Genomic DNA, 19,829 nt, shown 5'->3' with positions numbered 1-19,829 from the left:
GGGGGCAATTCTGTGATTCGCTTCAGGTGCCAAAATATCTAACACCATCAGGCACAACTTCAGACCCTCCAAGTATCCCTATTTTCCAGGGATGTCCCTGATTTAGATGAGCCACCCCACTTTCTGATTTGATTCCAGAATGTCCTGCTTTTCCTTAAAGGGTAAAGGACCATTAGGTCCAGTTGCGGACGACTCTGGGGTTGCAGCGCTCATCTTGCTTTATTGGCCGAGGGAGCTGGCATATAGCTTCTGGGTCATGTGGCCAGCATGACTAAGCTGCTTCTGGCGAACCAGAGCAGCGCACGGAAACTCCGTTTACCTTCCCGCCGGAGTGGTACCTACTTGCACTTTGATGTGCTTTTGAACAGCTAGGTTGGCAGGAGCAGGGACCGAGCAACAGGAGCTCAGCCCGTGGCGGGGATTCGAACCGCTGACCTAATGATCGGAAAGTCCTAGGCTCTGTGGTTTAACCCACAGGGCCACCTTAGGACATCTCTATTTTCATTGGAGAAATATTGGAGGGTATGGAGTTATCTGATCCCCGAGCCATCCGAAGGCAATCCTGTATAGTTGTTTTTTAATGTATTATTGTGTTTTTATGTATGTTGGAAGCCACCCAGAGTGGCTGTGGCAACCCAGTCAGATGTGTGGGGTTTAAATAGCAAAATGGAATGGGACGTACCCATTTTCATCAGAGAAATGTTGGAGGGTATGCAGCTTATGTTCTAATTTAGCAAATGCAGAGTAGTGCAAATTGCTGGCGGGTATTTTTGCAGTTCTTTTTGGCACAACGTGCTGCAAAGAACATTGAATTGTTTCTGATGTTTCCCACCCTCTCACCCTAGCTGTATACAAATAGGCAATCAAGTTGTATTCCAAGCCAACGTACGGCGCAACTTCTGTCCAAATAGCTTACAGTAGATGGGGAAGTCGGTGGGATGAGGGAGAGCCAAATGAGCCGCCCATGGTGGGGCAGTGGAGGGGGAAGCAGGTCCTGCTGCAGTGAAGAGGCAGCCTGACTGCTGGAGGGGTGTGGTGCCAATGAAGGCATCTTGCCTGAAGCTGACACAGGAGTTGAGTGACAGTGATGGCCAAAGGAAGGCACAAAGAGGGAGAAGAAGAGGGAAGTGGCTTCTCGCATTGGAAGCAGGGGAGTGTAGAGAATAGCTTGACAGGGAGAGGGAGAATAAAGGAGGCAGATGTGTGCTGTGAAAGAGGAGGAGGTTGTGGCAGGGGCTTGCAGGAGATCCCAGCTCGCTCACTCTCTCAGGACCTCTGGAGATCCTTCGCTGCACCAGACCTGGTGACTCACAGCCATGCATTTGACCCACCCCAGAGGGGCCTTGCTAAACCCCTCGTTGCTGCTGCTGCCTGCTCTGCTTGGAACTGAAAAAGCAAGAAAGAGGATTGCCCAGGGTGGTGGTGGTGGGGAAGCAGGGTCAACAGTAAGGTTAAATACAAGGAGCCAACGGGCCGAGTGGGTCGCTCAGGGTGCCTGCTCCCTCTTTTGCTTTCGTCCGATGCACTTAACCAGATAACTCCCCGAGGATCCCAGAAACCCGGCTGCTCTATAAATACCTAACCCATCCCACATTGCTAATAGTGAGTAACAACAGCAGGCAAATTACAGAGCAGGTCTCGGCGTTCTCGTAGGCACCAACTCAAGCAGATCTAACGGGTGCATGCGAAGCCTGAAATCTGCTGTCACCCTGGGTATAATTAGAGGGGAGAGAGGAGCTGGGGAACACAGTTAAAACAGCCAGGAGGAGGCGGAGGGGGGGCCTCCTGCCTGCCGCCACCACCCTGCCACCCAACGTCTTAATTGCCTTTTAATTTCAAAAGAGCTGCAGCGTGGCTCGGAGCGATGTACAACAGAGCAGTAGGGAGGTGGGCCCTCGGAGCTGCGTGTTAAACGGCGATGCTCACACAAAGCAAGGCTGCCTTGAGGGTGAAGGGTGAGGGGCTGGGGTTGTGGCGTTGTACAGAGGGCCGGGCCAAAAGCGTGGAAGGAGGAGAGCGCTTGAAAAGAGCAGCCCAGGGTCTGATGCAACCATGGCAAGTTCACTTGGTGGCAGAGGGAGGGAGGGAGAGAAAGGCCTCGTTTCACCTTAACGAGAGAGCAATCGTGTAGGCTGGTGCCTTTGCATGCTAAGGGCTGCGTGCCTTTGATATCTGGTGCAAGCACGGAACAAGAACGCAGAATGGCACTAGGCACAGAAATCCCTAGAAACCGCAGTATTTAGCAGCAGGCCTTTGCATAGCAAATCGGGGTTCCAAAAGAACATGAAACCCCAGGAATCATAGAATAGTAGAGTAGGAAAGGGACCCCGACGGTCACCCAATCGATCTCAACAAGTGGTTACCCATCCAATTTGAAACCAGACTAGACCCTGCTTAGATTTGCAAATGTGCTAGCAGTTTTATCGCTGCACCACTAGGGTCACCTGAGAAGAGGAGGGGCTTCATAATAATATTAATATTCATAATTTATTATTTATACCCTGCCCATCTGGCTGGGTTTCCCCAGCCACTCTGGGTGGCTCCCAGCAGAATATTAAAAACATGATCAAACATCAAACATTAAAAACTTCCCTAGGCAGGGCTGCCTTCAGATGTCTTCTAAAAGACAGATACAGTGGTACCTCGGGTTACATATGCTTCAGGTTACAGACGCTTCAGGTTACAGACTCTGCTAACCCGGAAATAGTACCTCAGGTTAAGAACTTTGCTTCAGGATGAGAACAGAAATCGCGTGGCGGTGGCGCGGCAGCAGCAGGAGACCCCCATTAGCTAAAGTGGTGCTTCAGGTTAAGAACAGTTTCAGGTTAAGAACGGACCTCCGGAACGAATTAAGTACGTAACCAGAGGTACCACTGTAGTTGTTTATTTCCTTGACATTGGATGCGAGGGCGTTCCACAGGAAGGGTGCCACTACCCAGAAGGCCCTCTGCCTGGTTCCCTGTAACTTCACTGCTCATAGTGAGGGAACCTCCAGAAGGCCCTTGGAGCTGGACCTCAGTGACCACTGGACCTTCAGTGCTCCTTGCCCCTTCCCCCTAGCTAGCAGGAGCAGAATATTATTGAGAGTAAGCAAATCAGCTCAATTGCACTTAATCAGAGCAATGGTTGCAGAATCCAGCTTTTCGTGATACAGAGTTTGGGCTGCCCTTGGTACTAAACGTCTGGGTGGTTTTTATTTTGTTGTGAAGAACACAAGAGTCCATGCAGCTATGAAGTAAGGGATGCTGTGCCTTGTGGTGCAGTCTCTTTCTGTACCAGGGATCTTTCCCGGGCACTGAGATAAAGTCGCTGTCTCTTGGAAGGAGGAACTGCTATTTATAAAGCATTTCCTCATCTGGTGCTGTTGATTACAGCTGCAGCCCCAAGCATATAGGCAATTATAGGTAGCAGCCTAGGGCAATCATTTGTAAGGTTAGCACCTCTCTTGCAGCAGCAGATGGAATGGCCCTTCGCTGCAAAGTGCCACTGTGAAGCAAAGAAGGAAGGAAGGAAGGAAGGAAGGAAGGAAGGAAGGAAGGAAGGAAGGAAGGATTCATTCCTGTATAGACAGTGAAGTATCGGGAGGCTTGGCAGTGGGCGAAGGCAATCTAGCAGCATGTTGGGATGGGAGAAGTCCAATGAGAGATTTTAGTGAACAGTAGGAACCAATTCCCATAGAGGCTGCATGCACAGCTCATGACTTCCCCCAGAGAACCCTGGGACAGGGGTCAGCAGCCTTTTTCAGCCATGGGCTGGTCCACCAATCCTCAGACCATGTGGTGGGCCGGACTATATTTTGAACAAAAATAATGAACGAAATCCTAAGCCCCACAAATAACCCAGAGATGCATTTTAAATAAAAGGACACATTCTACTCATGTAAAAACATGCTGATTCCCAGACCGCCCGTGGGCTGGATTTAGAAGGCGATTGGGCCGTATCCGGCCCGCGGGCCTTAGGTTGCCTACCCCTGCCCTGGGAACTGTAGTTTAAGGGTGCTGGGAATTGTAGCACTGTGTGTGGTAAACTAGAGTTCCAGGAGTCTTCGGGGGAAGTCATGGGCTTTAAAGCATTTGGTGGGTGGGTGGCACTGTGGTCTAAACCACGGACCTCTTGGGAAGGTCGGCAGTTCGAATCCCTGTGATGGGGTGAGCTCCCATTGCTCTGTCCCAGCTCCTGCCAACCTAGCAGTTCGAAAGCACACCAGTGCAAGTAGATTAATAGGTACCATTGTGGCAGGAAGGTAAACAGCGTTTCCATGCTCTCTGGTTTCCGTCAGTGTTCCATTGCACCAGAAGCGGTTTAGTCATGCTGGCCTGGGTACTGCCTGGTTAGTGTGACCTGCAACAGGTCTGGTTCTCCATTTGCGAAATTCCCTCCCTGGGGAAGTGCTTGTGTCTCCCATATTATTAACACTCACGGGGAATTTAGAAGCATCCCTGCTCATCCAGCAATTTGATGGCTGAGAGATGCTGTTCCTGGAATCCTTACCTTGAAACGCTTAGCTGTGAGCATATGTTGACTGATTTAAAACGTTTTTAGGTGTTCTTAATGTGTGGGTTTTTTCAAATAATAATAATAATAATAATAATAAGAAAATTGTATTGTTTTGCTGGTTTGTTATTTGATGCCCTGGGCTCCTCTGGGAGGAAGGGGAGTTACTAAGTAGTAATAATATTAATAATCATCATCATCACCATTGGTATGTGTATCAATAATTTATTTATTTATTTATTTACAGTGGTACCTCGGGTTAAGTACTTAATTCGTTCCGGAGGTCCGTTCTTAACCTGAAAGTGTTCTTAACCTGAAGCACCACTTTAGCTAATGGGGCCTCCTGCTGCCGCCATGCCGCTGGAGCCCGATTTCTGTTCTCATCCTGAAGCAAAGTTCTTAACCTGAAGCACTATTTCTGGGTTAGCGGAGTCTGTAACCTGAAGCGTATGTAACCTGAAGCGTATGTAACCCGAGGTACCCCTGTATACCCCACATATCTGGCTGGGTTTCCCCAACCACTATGGGCGGCTCCCAATCGAATATTAAAAACACCAAACACTAAACACGTCCCTAAACAGGGCTGCAGCTCAGACTGACACTTCACGCACCTGACAACGTGGACTGTAACTCATGAAAATCGATGCCAATAATACATTTAAGGCGCAAGAAGACAAACAAGCGCACACACGCCATGCATTTAAATCACATCCAAAATCCATAGCTCCCCCCCCCCCCCAATCCTGGAGACTGTAGTTTGTTAACGGGTGCAGGGAATTGTAGCTCCACGAGGGGAAGCGAGTTCCCAGGATTCTTTGGGAGAAGACATGTGCTTTAAACGTATGGCGTGTATGCAAGCCTTTGCTGTTTTTGCTGTAACGTGCACTAATAAGCCAACCCCTGTGGTACAGTGGTTGCAACATATGAGGCTGAGTGAAAGAGTGGGAAAGGCAAACAGAAGTCATGGACTGGGTGGCTGGAATATAGTACTGGGGGACGACGACACTGATTTACATACTTTTGGCTGCAAACGTGGACTTCTGCCTTTATTCTGAGTGGATTTATTAGGACGGTAGGTGTACCAAGGGTACCCAGATACAGAGCATCCTGGCAGGCATCCCAGCAGAGTTATTTGTCTGTGATATGATGAAGGATCCTGCAGGAATTGAGAATTGTCAAACCTTCGGGCAGCAGTCAGATTTCTGTGACAGTTTCCAAATGCCCAGGACGTTTTTGTGATTTGCAAAACTGCCGAACTTGCAAGGACCAGCCTCGAAAATGCTATTTTTGGTTCCTTATTGCCCTCCCTTCCTGCTCTCGCAGTAGCCAAGATTTGAGGAAACTGGGTTGTGCTTTGCTTGGAGTGCGCTAGTGCCTCTTGAGATTGCCCCCTGGTGGGGCTGCCATTGTGAAGGGAGGCCATTAACGACAGTGATGGCAAACAGGCAGGCTAATTGAAATAAGCAAGTTTGGAGAGAAGAGAGTCCTTCCAGCTGAATTGCAAGGAGGGGGGGCCTCCAGCTTAAACTGGAGTAGGTGAGATGATACCTTCTATCGTACTGGCTTGCCTGTGAAATATGGAACAGAACGCAGGCTCTGGCGCTGTTCAGAATGAGGGAGCCAGACAGATGTCACTCAGGTTTATAGAAAGGAGTGGGGTCCCTTAGATGTTTGGGGCAAGGGCACCTTAACTCGGAGCAGAACCTTTAGTGTGGTTGCCTGTTTTGCGGAATAGCATTTCTGAGATTTGACAGGAGCCACTCTCTGCATTTCTTCCCCTGTGTTGGCAAAATGACAATTCCCCCAAGTGCCCAGCACTGAAGTTTCCTTGCCTAGGCGTGCCCCTCCTGTTCTTCCGGGTTCTCCCTCCCCATTGCTCAATCCCCACTACCTACCCCTCTGCCACCCAAAGATAGGTGGGCTGGCTTGTTTAATTTAGTAGCTTTTTGTCTTCTTTGGAGCATTCTGAAGACTCCTGCTTTTCCAAGTACTTGCGGCTTTATCACTTGTTAGGTGAGCTAGATGAGAAACTTGTGTCACTGCGCTTTATTAACTTTGCTAGGGGAGAGAATGGGGACACGGGTGGCACTGTGGGTTAAACCACAGAGCCTAGGACTTGCCGATCAGAAGGTATGTGGTTCAAATCCCCGCGACGAGGTGAGCTCCATTTGCTCGGTCCCTGCTCCTGCCAACCTAGCAGTTCGAAAGCACATCAAAGTGCAAGTAGATAAATAGGTACTGTTCCGGCGGGAAGGTAAACAGCGTTTCCGTGCGCTGCTCTGGTTCGCCAGAAGTGGCTTAGTCATGCTGGCCACATGACCCAGAAGCTGTACGCCGGCTCCCTCGGCCAATAAAGCGAGATGAGCGCCGCAACCCCAGAGTCGGACACGACTGGACCTAATGGTCAGGGGTCCCGTTACCTTTACCTTTTTTAGGGAAGAGAAACCATAACTCTTGGTGGGAAACCACCTGCATTACATATTGAAGGTCCATGCTACCTGGCCTCTTCAGGTGGTGGAAGAAGAAGAAGAAGAAGAAGAAGAAGAAGAAGAAGAAGAAGAAGAAGAAGAAGAAGAAGAAGAATTTATTATTTATACCCTGCCCATCTGGTTAGGTTTCCCCAGCCACTCTGGGCAACTCCCAGCAGAATATGAAAAACACAATAAAACATCACACATTAAAAACTTCCCTAAGGGCTGCCTTCAGATGTCTTCTAAAAGTCAGATAGGTGTTTGTTTCCTTGACATCTGATAGGAGGGCATTCCACAGGGCGGGTGCCAATACCAAGAAGGCCCTCTGCCTGGTTACCTGTAACTTCACTTCTTGCAGTGAGGGAACTGCCAGAAGGCCCTCGGAGCTGGACCTTGGTGTCTGGGCTGAACGATGGGGGCTGGAGATGCTCCTTCAGGTAGGGCTGGGAATGTCCCCTTCCTGAAACCTTGGAAAGCCATCCTTGCAGACCATAATAGTGAGCTAGATGGACCAATGCTCTGACTCAGTATATGTCAGTTTCCTATGTTCCTAGTTTGGGTTTTGCTTTATTTTGTACTCCACTAATCTTTCACCCCTACCCCCCACACCTACCTTCCTTCATTATTTTTCAAATTAACTTTTTTATTATTTTGGATAATAAAAGAGGTTGGCTGGTTGCTTTAGGTCACTGTGGTTTTATCTCCCATGAACAAGGCTGCTTGGCCAACACACTCACAGGGTAAGGATGCTCCCAGTAGTCTCCATAGCAGGGGCATATTCAGCTACAGGGAACCAGGCAGAGGGCCTTCTTGGTAGTGGCACCCACCCTGTGGAACACTCTCCCATCAGATGTCAAGGAGATGAGTAACTATAATTTATAAACCTTTAGAAGGCATCTGAAGGCAGCCCTGTATAGGGAAGCTTTTAAATGTGTAATGCTTTACAGTGGAACCTTGGTTGTCAAACATCTCCATTGATGCACGTTTTGGCTTTCAAACACCCAAAACCCGGAAGTAACTGCTTCGGTTTTCCAAAGATTTTCAGAAGCCGAATGTACCTCACAGCTCCTGTGTTGAGTTTGCCTATTGTATTGAGGCTTCAGCTTTCAGTTTTCGGTTTTTGAACATTTTGGAAGTCGAACGGTCTTCCAGAACGGATTACATTCGAAAACCAAGATTCTACTGTATTCTGTTTTTATATATGTTGGAAACCACCCAGAATGTCTGGGGCAACCCAGTCAGATGAGTTGGGGTATACCGTAAATAATAAAATTGTTGTTGTTGTTGTTGTTACAAGCTTGTTGTTGTTGTTGTTGTTTAGTCGTTTAGTCGTGTCCGACTCTTCGTGACCCCATGGACCAGAGCACGCCAGGCACTTCTGTCCTCCACTGCCTCCCTCAGTTTGGCCAAACTCATGCTGGTAGCTTCAAGAACACCATCCAACCATCTCATTCCCTGTCGTCCCCTTCTCCTTGTGCCCTCCATCTTTCCCAACATCAGGGTCTTTTCCAGGGAGTCTTCTCTTCTCATGAGGTGGCCAAGTATTGGAGCCTCAGCTTCACAATCTGTCCTTCTTACAAGCTTACACCAGGTTAATGGGCTTGATTGGTGAGAATGCTGACAACCCCCTGAAAAAGATCCTTAAAACACACATACCCCTCATAGAACTACAATTCCCAGAGTTCCACGAGGACCGGAGATAATTCTGGAGCCAGTTTAAGTCTGTAGTCCTAATGTATCTGCAGGTCCTTCCCACAAGAGAGTCTGTCACTGATGGCTCCACATGTGTATTCCTGGAAACAGCTCAGTTGCACTGTGTCACTGCTGGTTGCATGACCCTCTCTCTCTCTCTCTCTCTCTCTCTCTCTCCCTTCCCTGGTGGCTCATTGCCTTGCTACCCACACAACATCTCCTCAGAGGTTTGAGATGAGCACATCTTGCCTGCAGGTTCGGGGATAAGCTCTCCCTTTGGTGTGGAGTCAAGGAGGGGCAGGAGAGGCCCTATTTCAGAGGGATATGAAATTAGCAACGTCTGAACTGTTCTAGGAGATATGGCAAGGGAGAAGGTTGAAATAAGAAGTGTTAAAAGAGGTGTAAAAAAATAATAATTCAGGAACACAGAAAGCTGCCTTCTACTGGGTCAGGTGATTTATCCATCCATCCCTGCACTGACTGGCAGGGATTCTCAACAGGGTTTAAGGCAGGGGACTTCCCCAGACCTATCTAGAAATGCCAAGGTTTGAACTTGCTGGTTCTGCTCTGTTCCCTTGGGCTTGGGAGAATTCTGCTTTGAGCCTTGGAGAAGCAGGTCTGTTGGTGGTGGTCTCCTTGTCAGGGGTGCCAACTTGAATAAAATATTGAATAAAAAACAAAAATATCACATGATGGGCATACCCACCCCATTTGAATAGCAATGTCCATCAACTTGGGGGGGCTGGCACCCTCAAATATTTTATTGGGGGATGTGGAAGGGACCTCTCCCCAGTCTTTTGGAAATGTAGCATTATTTTTAGGTTATAAGTTTTGCTTTGGAAATAGATGGGAAACTTCTAGCTACTAAAAAACATTTTTTGTTTAGGCAACCCTATCCAGATGTATAGAATGTTGTTGTGTGTTTTAATCTGGTTTCAGCTGATTGCTGGTTTTAATTATTTTTGAATGTTGTGAATAGTCGTTTTTAACTGCTTTTTAACATATACTTTTATTGTTCTGCTCTTTCCGTAAACCACTTTGGGGTTGTATTACAAAAAAGCGATTATTATTTTTAAAGTATTTTTATTAAAGATTTCTTGGTTTACAAAAGTATGTGCAATGTCTCTTTTTTCAGGTTACATTTTCTACAGATCAGTTTCATTTGTTATGTAGATACAGTGGTACCTCGGGTTAAGTGCTTAATTCGTTCCGGAGGTCTGTTCTTAACCCGAAACTGTTCTTAACCTGAAGCACCACTTTAGCTAATGGGGCCTCCTGCTACCGCTGCGCCACCGGAGCACGGTTTCTGTTCTCATCCTGAAGCAAAGTTCTTAACCCGAGGTAATATTTCTGGGTTAGCGGAGTCTGTAACCTGAAGCGTATGTAACCTGAAGGGTGTGTAATCCGAGGTACCACTGTATTGGGAAATTAGTCAATCAATTAAACAAACTCCGCTTTAAAGCGGAGAGCAAGTGCTTAATCCTTCCCTGCCAGCTGTTTCCCCTTTTAAACCCAACCCCCTCGAACTGCTTTTCTCTCTTTAGGGGTAAAGATGCCATGAACCAGCCTTCCTTTACTCCTGATTGTCCACTTCTGGGTTCCACAGAAACTTGTGTAATGTGTAGTCTGGGCTTTGACACACAGAAAGGCTCGGGTAGTTATGAATGCCAAATCAACTAATCACCTTCACCTAGCAACTTTCAGTGGTTATAAACCAGGGGTCAGCAAACTTTTTCAGCAGGGGGCCGGTCCGCAGTCCCTCAGACCTTGGGGGGGGGGGGCTGGACTATATGGGGGGGGGGGTTTGAATGAATTTCTATCACCCACAAATAACCCAGAGATACATTTTAAATAAAAGCACACATTCTACTCATGTAAAAACACGCTGTTTCCCAGACTGTCCGTGGGCCGGATTGAGAAGGCAATTGGGCCGCATCCGGCCCCTGGCCTTAGTTTGCCTACCCATGCTATAAAAGGTAAAGGGTAAAGGGACCCCTGACCATTAGGTCCAGTCATGGCCGACTCTGGAGTTGCGGCGCTCATCTCGCTTTATTGGCCGATGGAGCCGGCATACAGCTTCCAGGTCATGTGGCCAGCATGACTAAGCCACTTCTGGCAAACCAGAGCAGCGCACGGAAACGCCGTTTACCTTCCTGCCAGAGCGGGTACCTATTTATCTACTTGCACTTTGATGTGCTTTCGAACTGCTAGGTTGGCAGGAGCAGGGACCGAGCAACAGGAGCTCACCCCGTCACGGGGATTCGAGCCGCCAACCTTCTGATCGGCAAGTCCTAGGCTCTGTGGTTTAGCCCACAGCGCCTTCCTATATTAATGGGTTCGCTCACTCGGGGTTTTAGGCATGACCTGGTGTGTGTCTTAAATTAGCTTGTCCTGTTCCCCTGCTGTTTGTAAACTGCCCCACTGCCAACCCTCTTTTACACACACACACACACACACACACACACACACACACTTTATTTTGCTGTAGCCACTAGGCCTCACTCTTCTGCCTGTTCTGGCAAAGCCCTCACTCTTTCATCCTCCTCCTCCTCACCAAACAGCCTTCTCTAGGATCCATTTCCAGCATCCCACCCCCACCTCCCCCACGGACTGATCCTCTGGATATAGTAGGGACAAAGAAAAATGCCACTCCAGCTCCATTCCTATTCAAATCTATGCAAATGAATCAAGGTGGCGGAGGGGGAGAGGGGGAGGGAGAGCTCTGGCTCTCCACTGGTGAGAAGTTGGGGGTTTTGAGTCCAGATGCTGCCGGCGATGACTAACTCTGCATGGAACAAACAGGGTAAAAATAGTCAGAAACTGGGGATGTACCAGATGGTGCCAACTCCTGGGGAGACGGTGGGGAAGAGGAACTAGGAATGTTGACTCCCCCTCCCCTCCCTTCCACCCCATACTGGGCATCTGGAGGATGGGACATGAGAAAGCATTTTTACATTCCCAACTCCATTCTGCACCTATGGTTCCCCAACGCACCTTCTTCCTTTCCATTGCCAGGTTATTTCCCCACTCTATCCTGATGCCAGTGTTTCGTGAATGCTTGCATTCCTAACCTTGCGAGCCTAACCTTTTGATTCCTAACCCTGAGATTCCTAACCTTGAGAGCCAGTTTGGTGTAGTGGTTAAGAGCGGTAGACTCGTAATCTGGTGAACCGGGTTCGCGTCTCCACTCCTCCACATGCAGCTGCTGGGTGACCTTGGGCTAGTCACACTTCTTTGAAGTCTCTCAGCCCCACTCACCTCACAGAGTGTTTGTTGTGGGGGAGGAAGGGAAAGGAGAATGTTAGCCGCTTTGAGACTCCTTTGGGTAGTGATAAAGTGGGATATCAAATCCAAACTCTTCTCTTCTTCTTCTTCTTGCACAGCTCCCCAGGTCCCCTTCCAACAGTACCAGGAGTTTCCTGCCTTGCCACTGGTGCCACTCCCTATATCTCACTTAGCCGTGCATTTTCAGTAGTTTCAGTGTTTATGCATCGAACATACGTGCTCCTTTTCTTGCACGTGTTGCACCATGAATCCGTTTCTGATGATCACTGTTGAAATCCAGGGCTGGTTGCATTTCGCTGTGGTACGTGCAAACAGTTGAAAAGAGCTGTGTCGTCGCAAAGCCATGCATTATGAAAGTCACTGATGGCTTGGTGTCTGTGCAGTATGCACAGTGTGGGTGGCGCTGTGGTCTAAACCACTGAGCCTCTTGGGCTTGCTGATCAGAAGGTTGGCGGTTCGAATCCATAGCTGTCAACCTTCCCTTTTTTTGCGGGAAATTCCCTTATTCCAGAGCCGTTTCCCGCTGCTTCCCGCTGCTATCCCGGATTGTTAGATATCCCGTAGACTGTCCCCGGGACAGGTGAGGCTGCTGATCCCTTATTTTTGAGGCTGCTGATCCCTTGTTTTCAAATCTGAAAGTTGACAGCTATGTTCAAATCCCCGCGACGGGGTGAGCTCCTGTTGCTCTGTCCCAGCTCCTGCCAACTTAGCAGTTTGAAAGTATACCAGTGCAAGTAGATAAATAGGTGCTGTTGTGGCAGGGAGGTAAACGGCATTTCCGTGTGCTCTGGTTTCCATCACAGTGTCCAGAAGCGGTTTAGCCATGCTGGCCACATGACCCTGAAAGCTGTGTGTAGACAAACGCAGGCTTCATCAGCCTGAAAGCGAGACGAGCACCGCAACACCATAGTCGCCTTTGACTGGACTTAACCATCCAGGGGTCCTTTACCTTTACCTTTTTATAGTTGAGCCCTTAGTTCAAATATTCAGCTGAGAGCCATGGAGTGTTTACATCATCAAGCGATGAGATCTGGGGGTTTCCATGTGTTTTATTGTGCATTCATTATTTGGGCTCGTGAATGGATAGTTCCGTTGGTTAGAGCATGGTGCTGATATTGTGTCAAGAACATGCTGCAGAATATGCCCACAATTAAACACCATCGATTTTGACCTATAAAGCCCTAAATGGCTCAGGACTGCAATACCTCAAGAACCGCCACTTTCCATATGAATCGACCCAGACCCTGAGATCATCTTCTGAGGTCCTACTTTGTGTGCCTCCTCCTCGAGAGGTCCGGAGGGTGGCAACATGAGAACGGGGCCTTCTCTGCAGTGGCCCCCGTCTATGGAATGCGCTCCCTAGGGAAGTTTGTTTGGCACCTTCATTATACACCTTTGGGTGCCAGGCAAAAATGTTCCTTTTTAACCAGGCCTTTGGCTGACCTAATCAACAACCTATACCCTTTAAAATGTGGCTCTTTTGGGGGGGGTGTTATTGGATTACTGTATTGTTTTTATTTTTATTTCATATATTATGACCTTTTGTGAAATGCCCTGAGACCTCCGGTTATAGGGCAGTAAAAAAGGTAAAGGGACCCCTGACCATTAGGTCCAGTCGTGACCGACTCTGGGGTTGCGGCGCTCATCTCGCTTTATTGGCCGAGGGAGCTGGCGTACAGCTTCCAGGTCATGTGTCCAGCATGACTAAGCCACTTCTGGCGAACCAGAGCAGCGCACGGAAATGCTGTTTACCTTCCCGCAGGAGCGGTACCTATTTATCTACTTGCACTTTGACGTGCTTTCGAACTGCTAGGTTGGCAGGAGCAGGGACAGAGCAATGGTAGCTCACCCCATCACGGGGATTCGAACCGCCGACCTTCTGATCAGCAAGTCCTAGGCTCTGCGGTTTAACCCACAGTGCCACCCGCGTCCCCAACAGGGCAGTATATAAATTCAATAAACAACAACAACAATAAGAGCCTGGAAGGGCCCCAAGCGGTGTGAATGCCAGACCAAAGGCTAAGGAATAATGACTTGCCCGAGTAATTCTTTGGCTTAGGTGGCGGGTTCTTGAACTAAGATCTTCACCAGAACCAAAGTCACCCAGTAGGCATCTCTCCCTCCCTCCCTCTCTCTCTCTCTTGCAGACAGCAATTTTGTACTGGGCAATGCCCAAGTCCGTGGCGCCTTCCCTGTGGTCTACTGTTCCGATGGCTTCTGTGAACTGACCGGCTTCTCCCGGGCTGAGGTCATGCAGCGCTGCTGTGCCTGCAGCTTCCTCTATGGACCTGACACCAGCGAACTCGTACGCAACCAGATCCGCAAGGCGCTGGACGAGCGCAAGGAATTTAAGGCGGAGCTCATCCTCTACAGGAAAAGCGGTGAGTCCTTTTCTCACAGATGGGGCTGCCCTGGTAAGGGCCTCGTGACTCTGTGGGGCGTAGTGGGGAGGTGTCTCTCGTATGTTGGAATGTAGAAGGCTGAAGTCTGGGGCAGGTTGCTGGATTGGTCCTTTCACAGCAGCAAAGTGGAGCCTTGGGTGTGGGAGGATATAGATCCCTTGTTTTCAAATCTGAAAGTTGACAGCTATGTTCAAATCCCCGTGATGGGGTGAGCTTCTGTTTCTCTGTCCCAGCTCCTGCCAACCTAGCAGTTTGAAAGCACGCCAGTGCAAATAGATAAATAGGTACCACTGCGGCGGAAAGTTAAATGGCATTTCCGTGCACTCTGGTTTCTGTCACACTGTTCCGTTATGCCAGAAGCAGTTTAGTCATGCTGGCCACATGACCTCGAAAGCTGTCTGTGGACAAACACCGACTCCCTTGGCCTGAAAGTGAGATGTGTGCCACAACCCCATAGTTGCCTTTGACTGGACTTAACCATCCAGGGGTCCTTTACCTTTACTTTTACCTATTGGACCAGGCATCCCAGTAATGGCAAGAAAGAGTAGGTGAGGCACAGACAGGCTGTTTAGCAGCTCTTCTCAAACCCTAAGGTCTCCAAGGGAAGAGAAGGTGAAAGGCAAGGCAAGGCAATTGACCCATCTGTCCAAGTAGAGTCTCCTCTGTTCTGTAATCTAGACCAGGGGCTCCCAAGATGAGGTGTGCTTTCATCCAGGTGGTCCACGGCACGTCTGCGAAGAGCACTTACAATTTCAGTTCTACAGGAGTCAAACTGTAATTCAATAAATTGCAATGCAGTCAAATACAATGATCAATAGAATACAATGAAAACCCATGCAGCATCTAGCACAGTGCATTACGATTGCTAAAACAGTTATTATCATCTGACAAACAAGACTGCTTGTCTCCTTAGGTGTCCCCTTCTGGTGTCTCCTGGATGTGGTGCCAATCAAGAATGAAAAGGGAGAAGTGGCTCTTTTTTTAGTCTCCCACAAAGACATCACAGAGACCAAGAGCAGAGCATCTGCGGACAACTGGAAGGAAGGAGGTGAGGAGGCACACTGGCTAGGGAGAGCAGAGATTGTCCCATGGGCAGGTCATTTTAGAGAGTGAAACTTGCCGATTTCTTCAGCCAGGGGTCTTAAAAATAAGTTGTTGGGTGAAGTCTCATATGCTCAGAGACTTTGAGCCTGTTCATTGGGGGATATAGGAAGTCCAGAGCACTTGTTCTTTAGATGTCCCTTTTATGAGGAGGCACTGCTGGTGAAGCTCGCTGACCTCCTGGAAAAGCAAAAATTAGACCTTTTCCTGTTAGGCAAAGATCATAAGACAACCCGGATGGCTGCCAGATTCTGTGTACAGATCTGTAGGTGCAGACCATCCCTCGACTCAAACTAGTTCGTTAAGAAAATCCCCAAACTCGGTTCCATGGGTGATTCTGGGTCATCTCTCTGTGGTAGCTTATCTTAAAGTTTTAAGTGTCTATACGCTTATCGCATTTATAAATTTTTTATTTATTGTTGTACATTGTTTTAAATGTTTGCTTTCCTTCTGGGATTGTACCCCTAAGTGTGTTTTATAAGCTGGTCTCCGACCGTAATATAAAAATATATATAAAGTTGTTGGGTGTGAGGAATTCAAATCTGCGGTTATTTTTTTGTGACTGGACAACATTTAGCTTGGTAAGTCTTCGTTTGGTGAAAAAGCACACAAACTGCTTTTTAAAAACAATTTGTTACTGGTTTTTAAACAAATACAAGAAGCACTAAACCATAAATAGCAACACCCTAGTGGTCCCGGGCCCTAAGGAAGTTAGATTGGCTTCAACCAGAGGCAGGGCCTTTTCAACACTGGCTCCTGCCTGGTGGAACGCTCTGCCTCATGAGACCAGGGCCCTGCAGGATCTGATTTCTTTCCGCAGGGCCTGTAAGACAGAGTTGTTCCGCCTGGCCTTTGGCTTGGAGCCAATTTGATTCCCTCCCTCTCTTTCTTTTTTTTTTTCCTTTTCCTCCTGCGATGAGGCTACATTTTAATATTTTAATGTTTCATTATTTTAATGTTGTATTTTAATTTTGTTTTTAAGTTGTAATCATTCAACTAGTTTTTATTATTGCTTGTAAGCCGCTCTGAGCCCGGCCTTGGCTGGGGAGGGCGGGGTATAAATAAAAAAATTTATTATTATTATTATTATTAAACAACTTATCCAGCAGCACATCTTTTTTTAAAAAAATGATATTTATTAAAATTTCAAAAGAAAAGAAAAAGATTACATTAATAAGAAAATTAACAATAAAAAGGAAAAATACAAAATACAAAATACAAAAAAAGAAAAAACAGTTAAAAACAATTCCATCTTTTCATCACTTCTCTTACATTTACTTGTTTCCTGGACCTCCTCATACCACCCTCTTTTGTATTCCAATTCAATTTGTTAGTACAGCAATTCCTTTCCCTCCTTTTTAATCCTGATCTTTAATCTTGATATATTATAACATTAAATTTTTACGTATTAAAAACCAATTTTCCCATATTCTTTTATACCATTACAGCTAGAAACCACTTAACTTCAATCCGACATCATTCTAACATTCATTAATTTTACAATATTTCTGTAAGTAGTCTTTAAATTTCTTCCAATCTTCTTCCACCGACTCTTCTCCCTGGTCTCGGATTCTGCCAGTCATTTCCGCCAATTCCATGTAGTCCATCATTTTCATGTGCCATTCCTCCAGTGTGGGTAGATCTTGTGTCTTCCAATGCTTTGCAATAAGTATTCTTGCTGCTGTTGTAGCATACATAAAGAAAGTTCTGTCCTTCTTTAACACCGATTGGCCGACTATGCCCAGGAGGAAGGCCTCTGGTTTCTTCAAGAAGGTATATTTAAATACCTTTTTTAATTCATTATAAATCATCTCCCAGAAAACCTTAATCCTTGGGCACGTCCACCAAAGGTGAAAGAATGTACCTTCAGTTTCTTTCCATTTCCAACATTTGTTATCGGGCAAATGGTAGATTTTTGCAAGCTTGACTGGGGTTATGTACCACCTGTATATCATTTTCATAATATTCTCTCTTAAGGCATTACATGCCGTGAATTTCATACCTGTGGTCCACAACTGTTCCCAGTCAGCAAACATTATGTCATGTCCAACATCTTGTGCCCATTTAATCATAGCAGATTTCACCGTTTCATCCTGAGTATTCCATTTCAACAGCAAGTTATACATTCTTAACAAAATCTTAGTTTTGGGTTCTAACAATTCTGTTTCTAATTTTGATTTTTCCACCTGGAAGCCGATTTTCTTGTCCAAATTGTATGCCTCCGTTATCTGATAATAATGAAGCCAGTCTCGCACTTTGTTTTTTAGTTTTTCAAAACTCTGCAGTTTCAATCTATCTCCATCTTGTTCCAAAATTTCCCAATATTTCGGCCATTTGACCTCCATATTGAGCTTTTTCAGAGCTTTCGCTTCCATCGGTGACAGCCACCTTGGTGTTTTATTTTCCAATAAATCCTTATATCTTATCCAAACATTAAACAATGCTTTCCTGACAATATGGTTTTTAAATGCTTTATGTGCTTTGACCTTATCATACCACAGATATGCATGCCATCCAAATACATTGTTAAAGCCTTCTAGATCCAAAATGTCAGTGTTTTCAAGAAGCAGCCATTCTTTCAACCAGTAAAAAGCTGCTGATTCATAATAAAGTTTGAGGTCTGGCAGGGCAAATCCACTTCTTTCCTTTGCATCTGTTAATATTTTGAATTTTATTCTGGGCTTCTTGCCCTGCCAGACAAATCTAGAAATATCTCTCTGCCACCTCTTGAAACAGTCCATTTTGTCCACAATTTGCAATGTTTGAAACAAAAACAACATTCTAGGCAATACATTCATTTTAACCGCAGCAATACGGCCCAGCAGTGAAAGCTTCAAATTTGACCAAATTTCTAAATCTTTTTTCACTTCAGCCCAACATTTTTCATAGTTATCTTTAAATAAATTCCCAAGCAGTACATCTTAATGATGTTTGCTTTATCCATTGTCTCTAGACATGCACTTACATGTTCAACATATTACTTAATGTAACCGCTCCACTGAGAATATTGAGTGGTTGGTGTATTGATTTTGGTCATTAGTATAGTTAAAGAAAGGGGTCCACGTTTCTTGGAAGGTATCTCTATTCATTGTGCCTTCAATTGTCCTCCTGTGTCTGGTGAAACACTCAGACATTGCTGTATCCAAGATATTATTTTCCTATAGGTTCAGGGGTATTTCAGTCTGGCTCTTCTACTGCTGAGCTGTCACTAATCGTGTTATGGTCAATAAGAAATAAACTGCATTTAGGAAACCATAGAATTTTAATTTTGCCTTCTGAAAATGTCAGGTAATGTGAAATAATAATAACAGCAACAACAACAAGTAAATAAAATAATATTAATATGTAATACAACTGCAGGTACTTGGCAATCATTTCAAATGATTTCTGTGCAGTTTGAGAAACATTTTGCTTACCAAGAAAAACTAAATTAAATTAATTTGACCCAAATATCTTTTGAATTCCCAAGACATGTTACAACTTTTTAGCACCCTCATTTTTGGAATTCAAAAGCTGAAAAATTTAACACGCCCAAATTGGGCTATGCTGGGGTAGCTAACACGATGCCTTCAGAATGTTGCTGGACTACAAGTCCCATCATCCCTGACCATTGGCCATGCTGGTTGAAGCTGATGGGAGTTGTAGTCCATCAACATCAGGAGAGTACCACATCCCCAAGCCATGGTTGGACCAGAGAGGCCTGAGAGCTCTTAGAGATTGTGCAATGGAGAAAGGTCATATTTCAGTAGCTGGTAGAGAGAGGAAATCCTAGGGAAATTGCTGATGTGGGGAGTGTATCCCACACCATCCCCTATTTTTTTCTGTGCCTTTACATCTTTAGCGGGGCTTCATGTGAGATAATTATAGCAGATTTCCTTCCTCCTGACTACCAAAACATGCTGCCATTTTTAGTCTGCAATTCTAAAAGTGAGAGGCAGGCATTCATTGAACAGATGCTAAAGAAGGTGTGAATAAGGACAGGTAAGGAGGAGGAGGAGGAGACAGACAGAGAAAATAAATAAAAAATACTGCTCCAAATAACTTGCAACTTTACCAGTAGAACCCTCCAGAAACACACACACACTGTAACAGAGTTAGCAACTCCCCCTTCCCCCATGGTCCCGGGCCTGGCTCCTGTGCCTTTAATAGCAGCGTGACCGGCAGAGATTCAGCAGGTGAAGTTTGTACCGCCCTGTGGAACGCCCTCCCATCAGATGTCAAAGAAATTAACAATTATCTGACGTTTAGAAGACATCTGAAGGCAGCCCTGTTTAGGGAAGTTTTTCATGACTGATATTTTAACGTATTTTTAATCTTTTGTTGGAAGCCGCCCAGTGTGGCTGGGGAAACTGTTATGTACTGAAGTTCTCACCCTGGGCCAGGA

At 46.4% G+C, this 19,829-nt stretch overlaps 1 protein-coding gene across 1 annotated transcript in view; it reads left to right on the top strand.

Moving 5' to 3' along the window:
• Positions 1-19,829, top strand: part of KCNH3 (potassium voltage-gated channel subfamily H member 3) — a 73,137-nt gene that overhangs the window by 22,032 nt on the left and 31,276 nt on the right. The window contains exons 2-3 of the mRNA XM_080994451.1: positions 14,090-14,323; positions 15,258-15,392. Of these exons, the coding sequence (XP_080850577.1) occupies positions 14,090-14,323; positions 15,258-15,392 (369 nt within the window). The remainder of the gene's footprint in view (positions 1-14,089; positions 14,324-15,257; positions 15,393-19,829) is intronic.

The sequence above is a fragment of the Podarcis pityusensis genome (genome assembly GCF_964106645.2).
Source record: "Podarcis pityusensis genome assembly, chromosome: 2".
In the NCBI taxonomy this organism is placed as follows: Eukaryota; Metazoa; Chordata; class Lepidosauria; order Squamata; family Lacertidae; genus Podarcis; species Podarcis pityusensis.
Note: the sequence above shows the minus strand (reverse complement) of the source record. Positions and strands in the feature narration are given on the sequence as shown.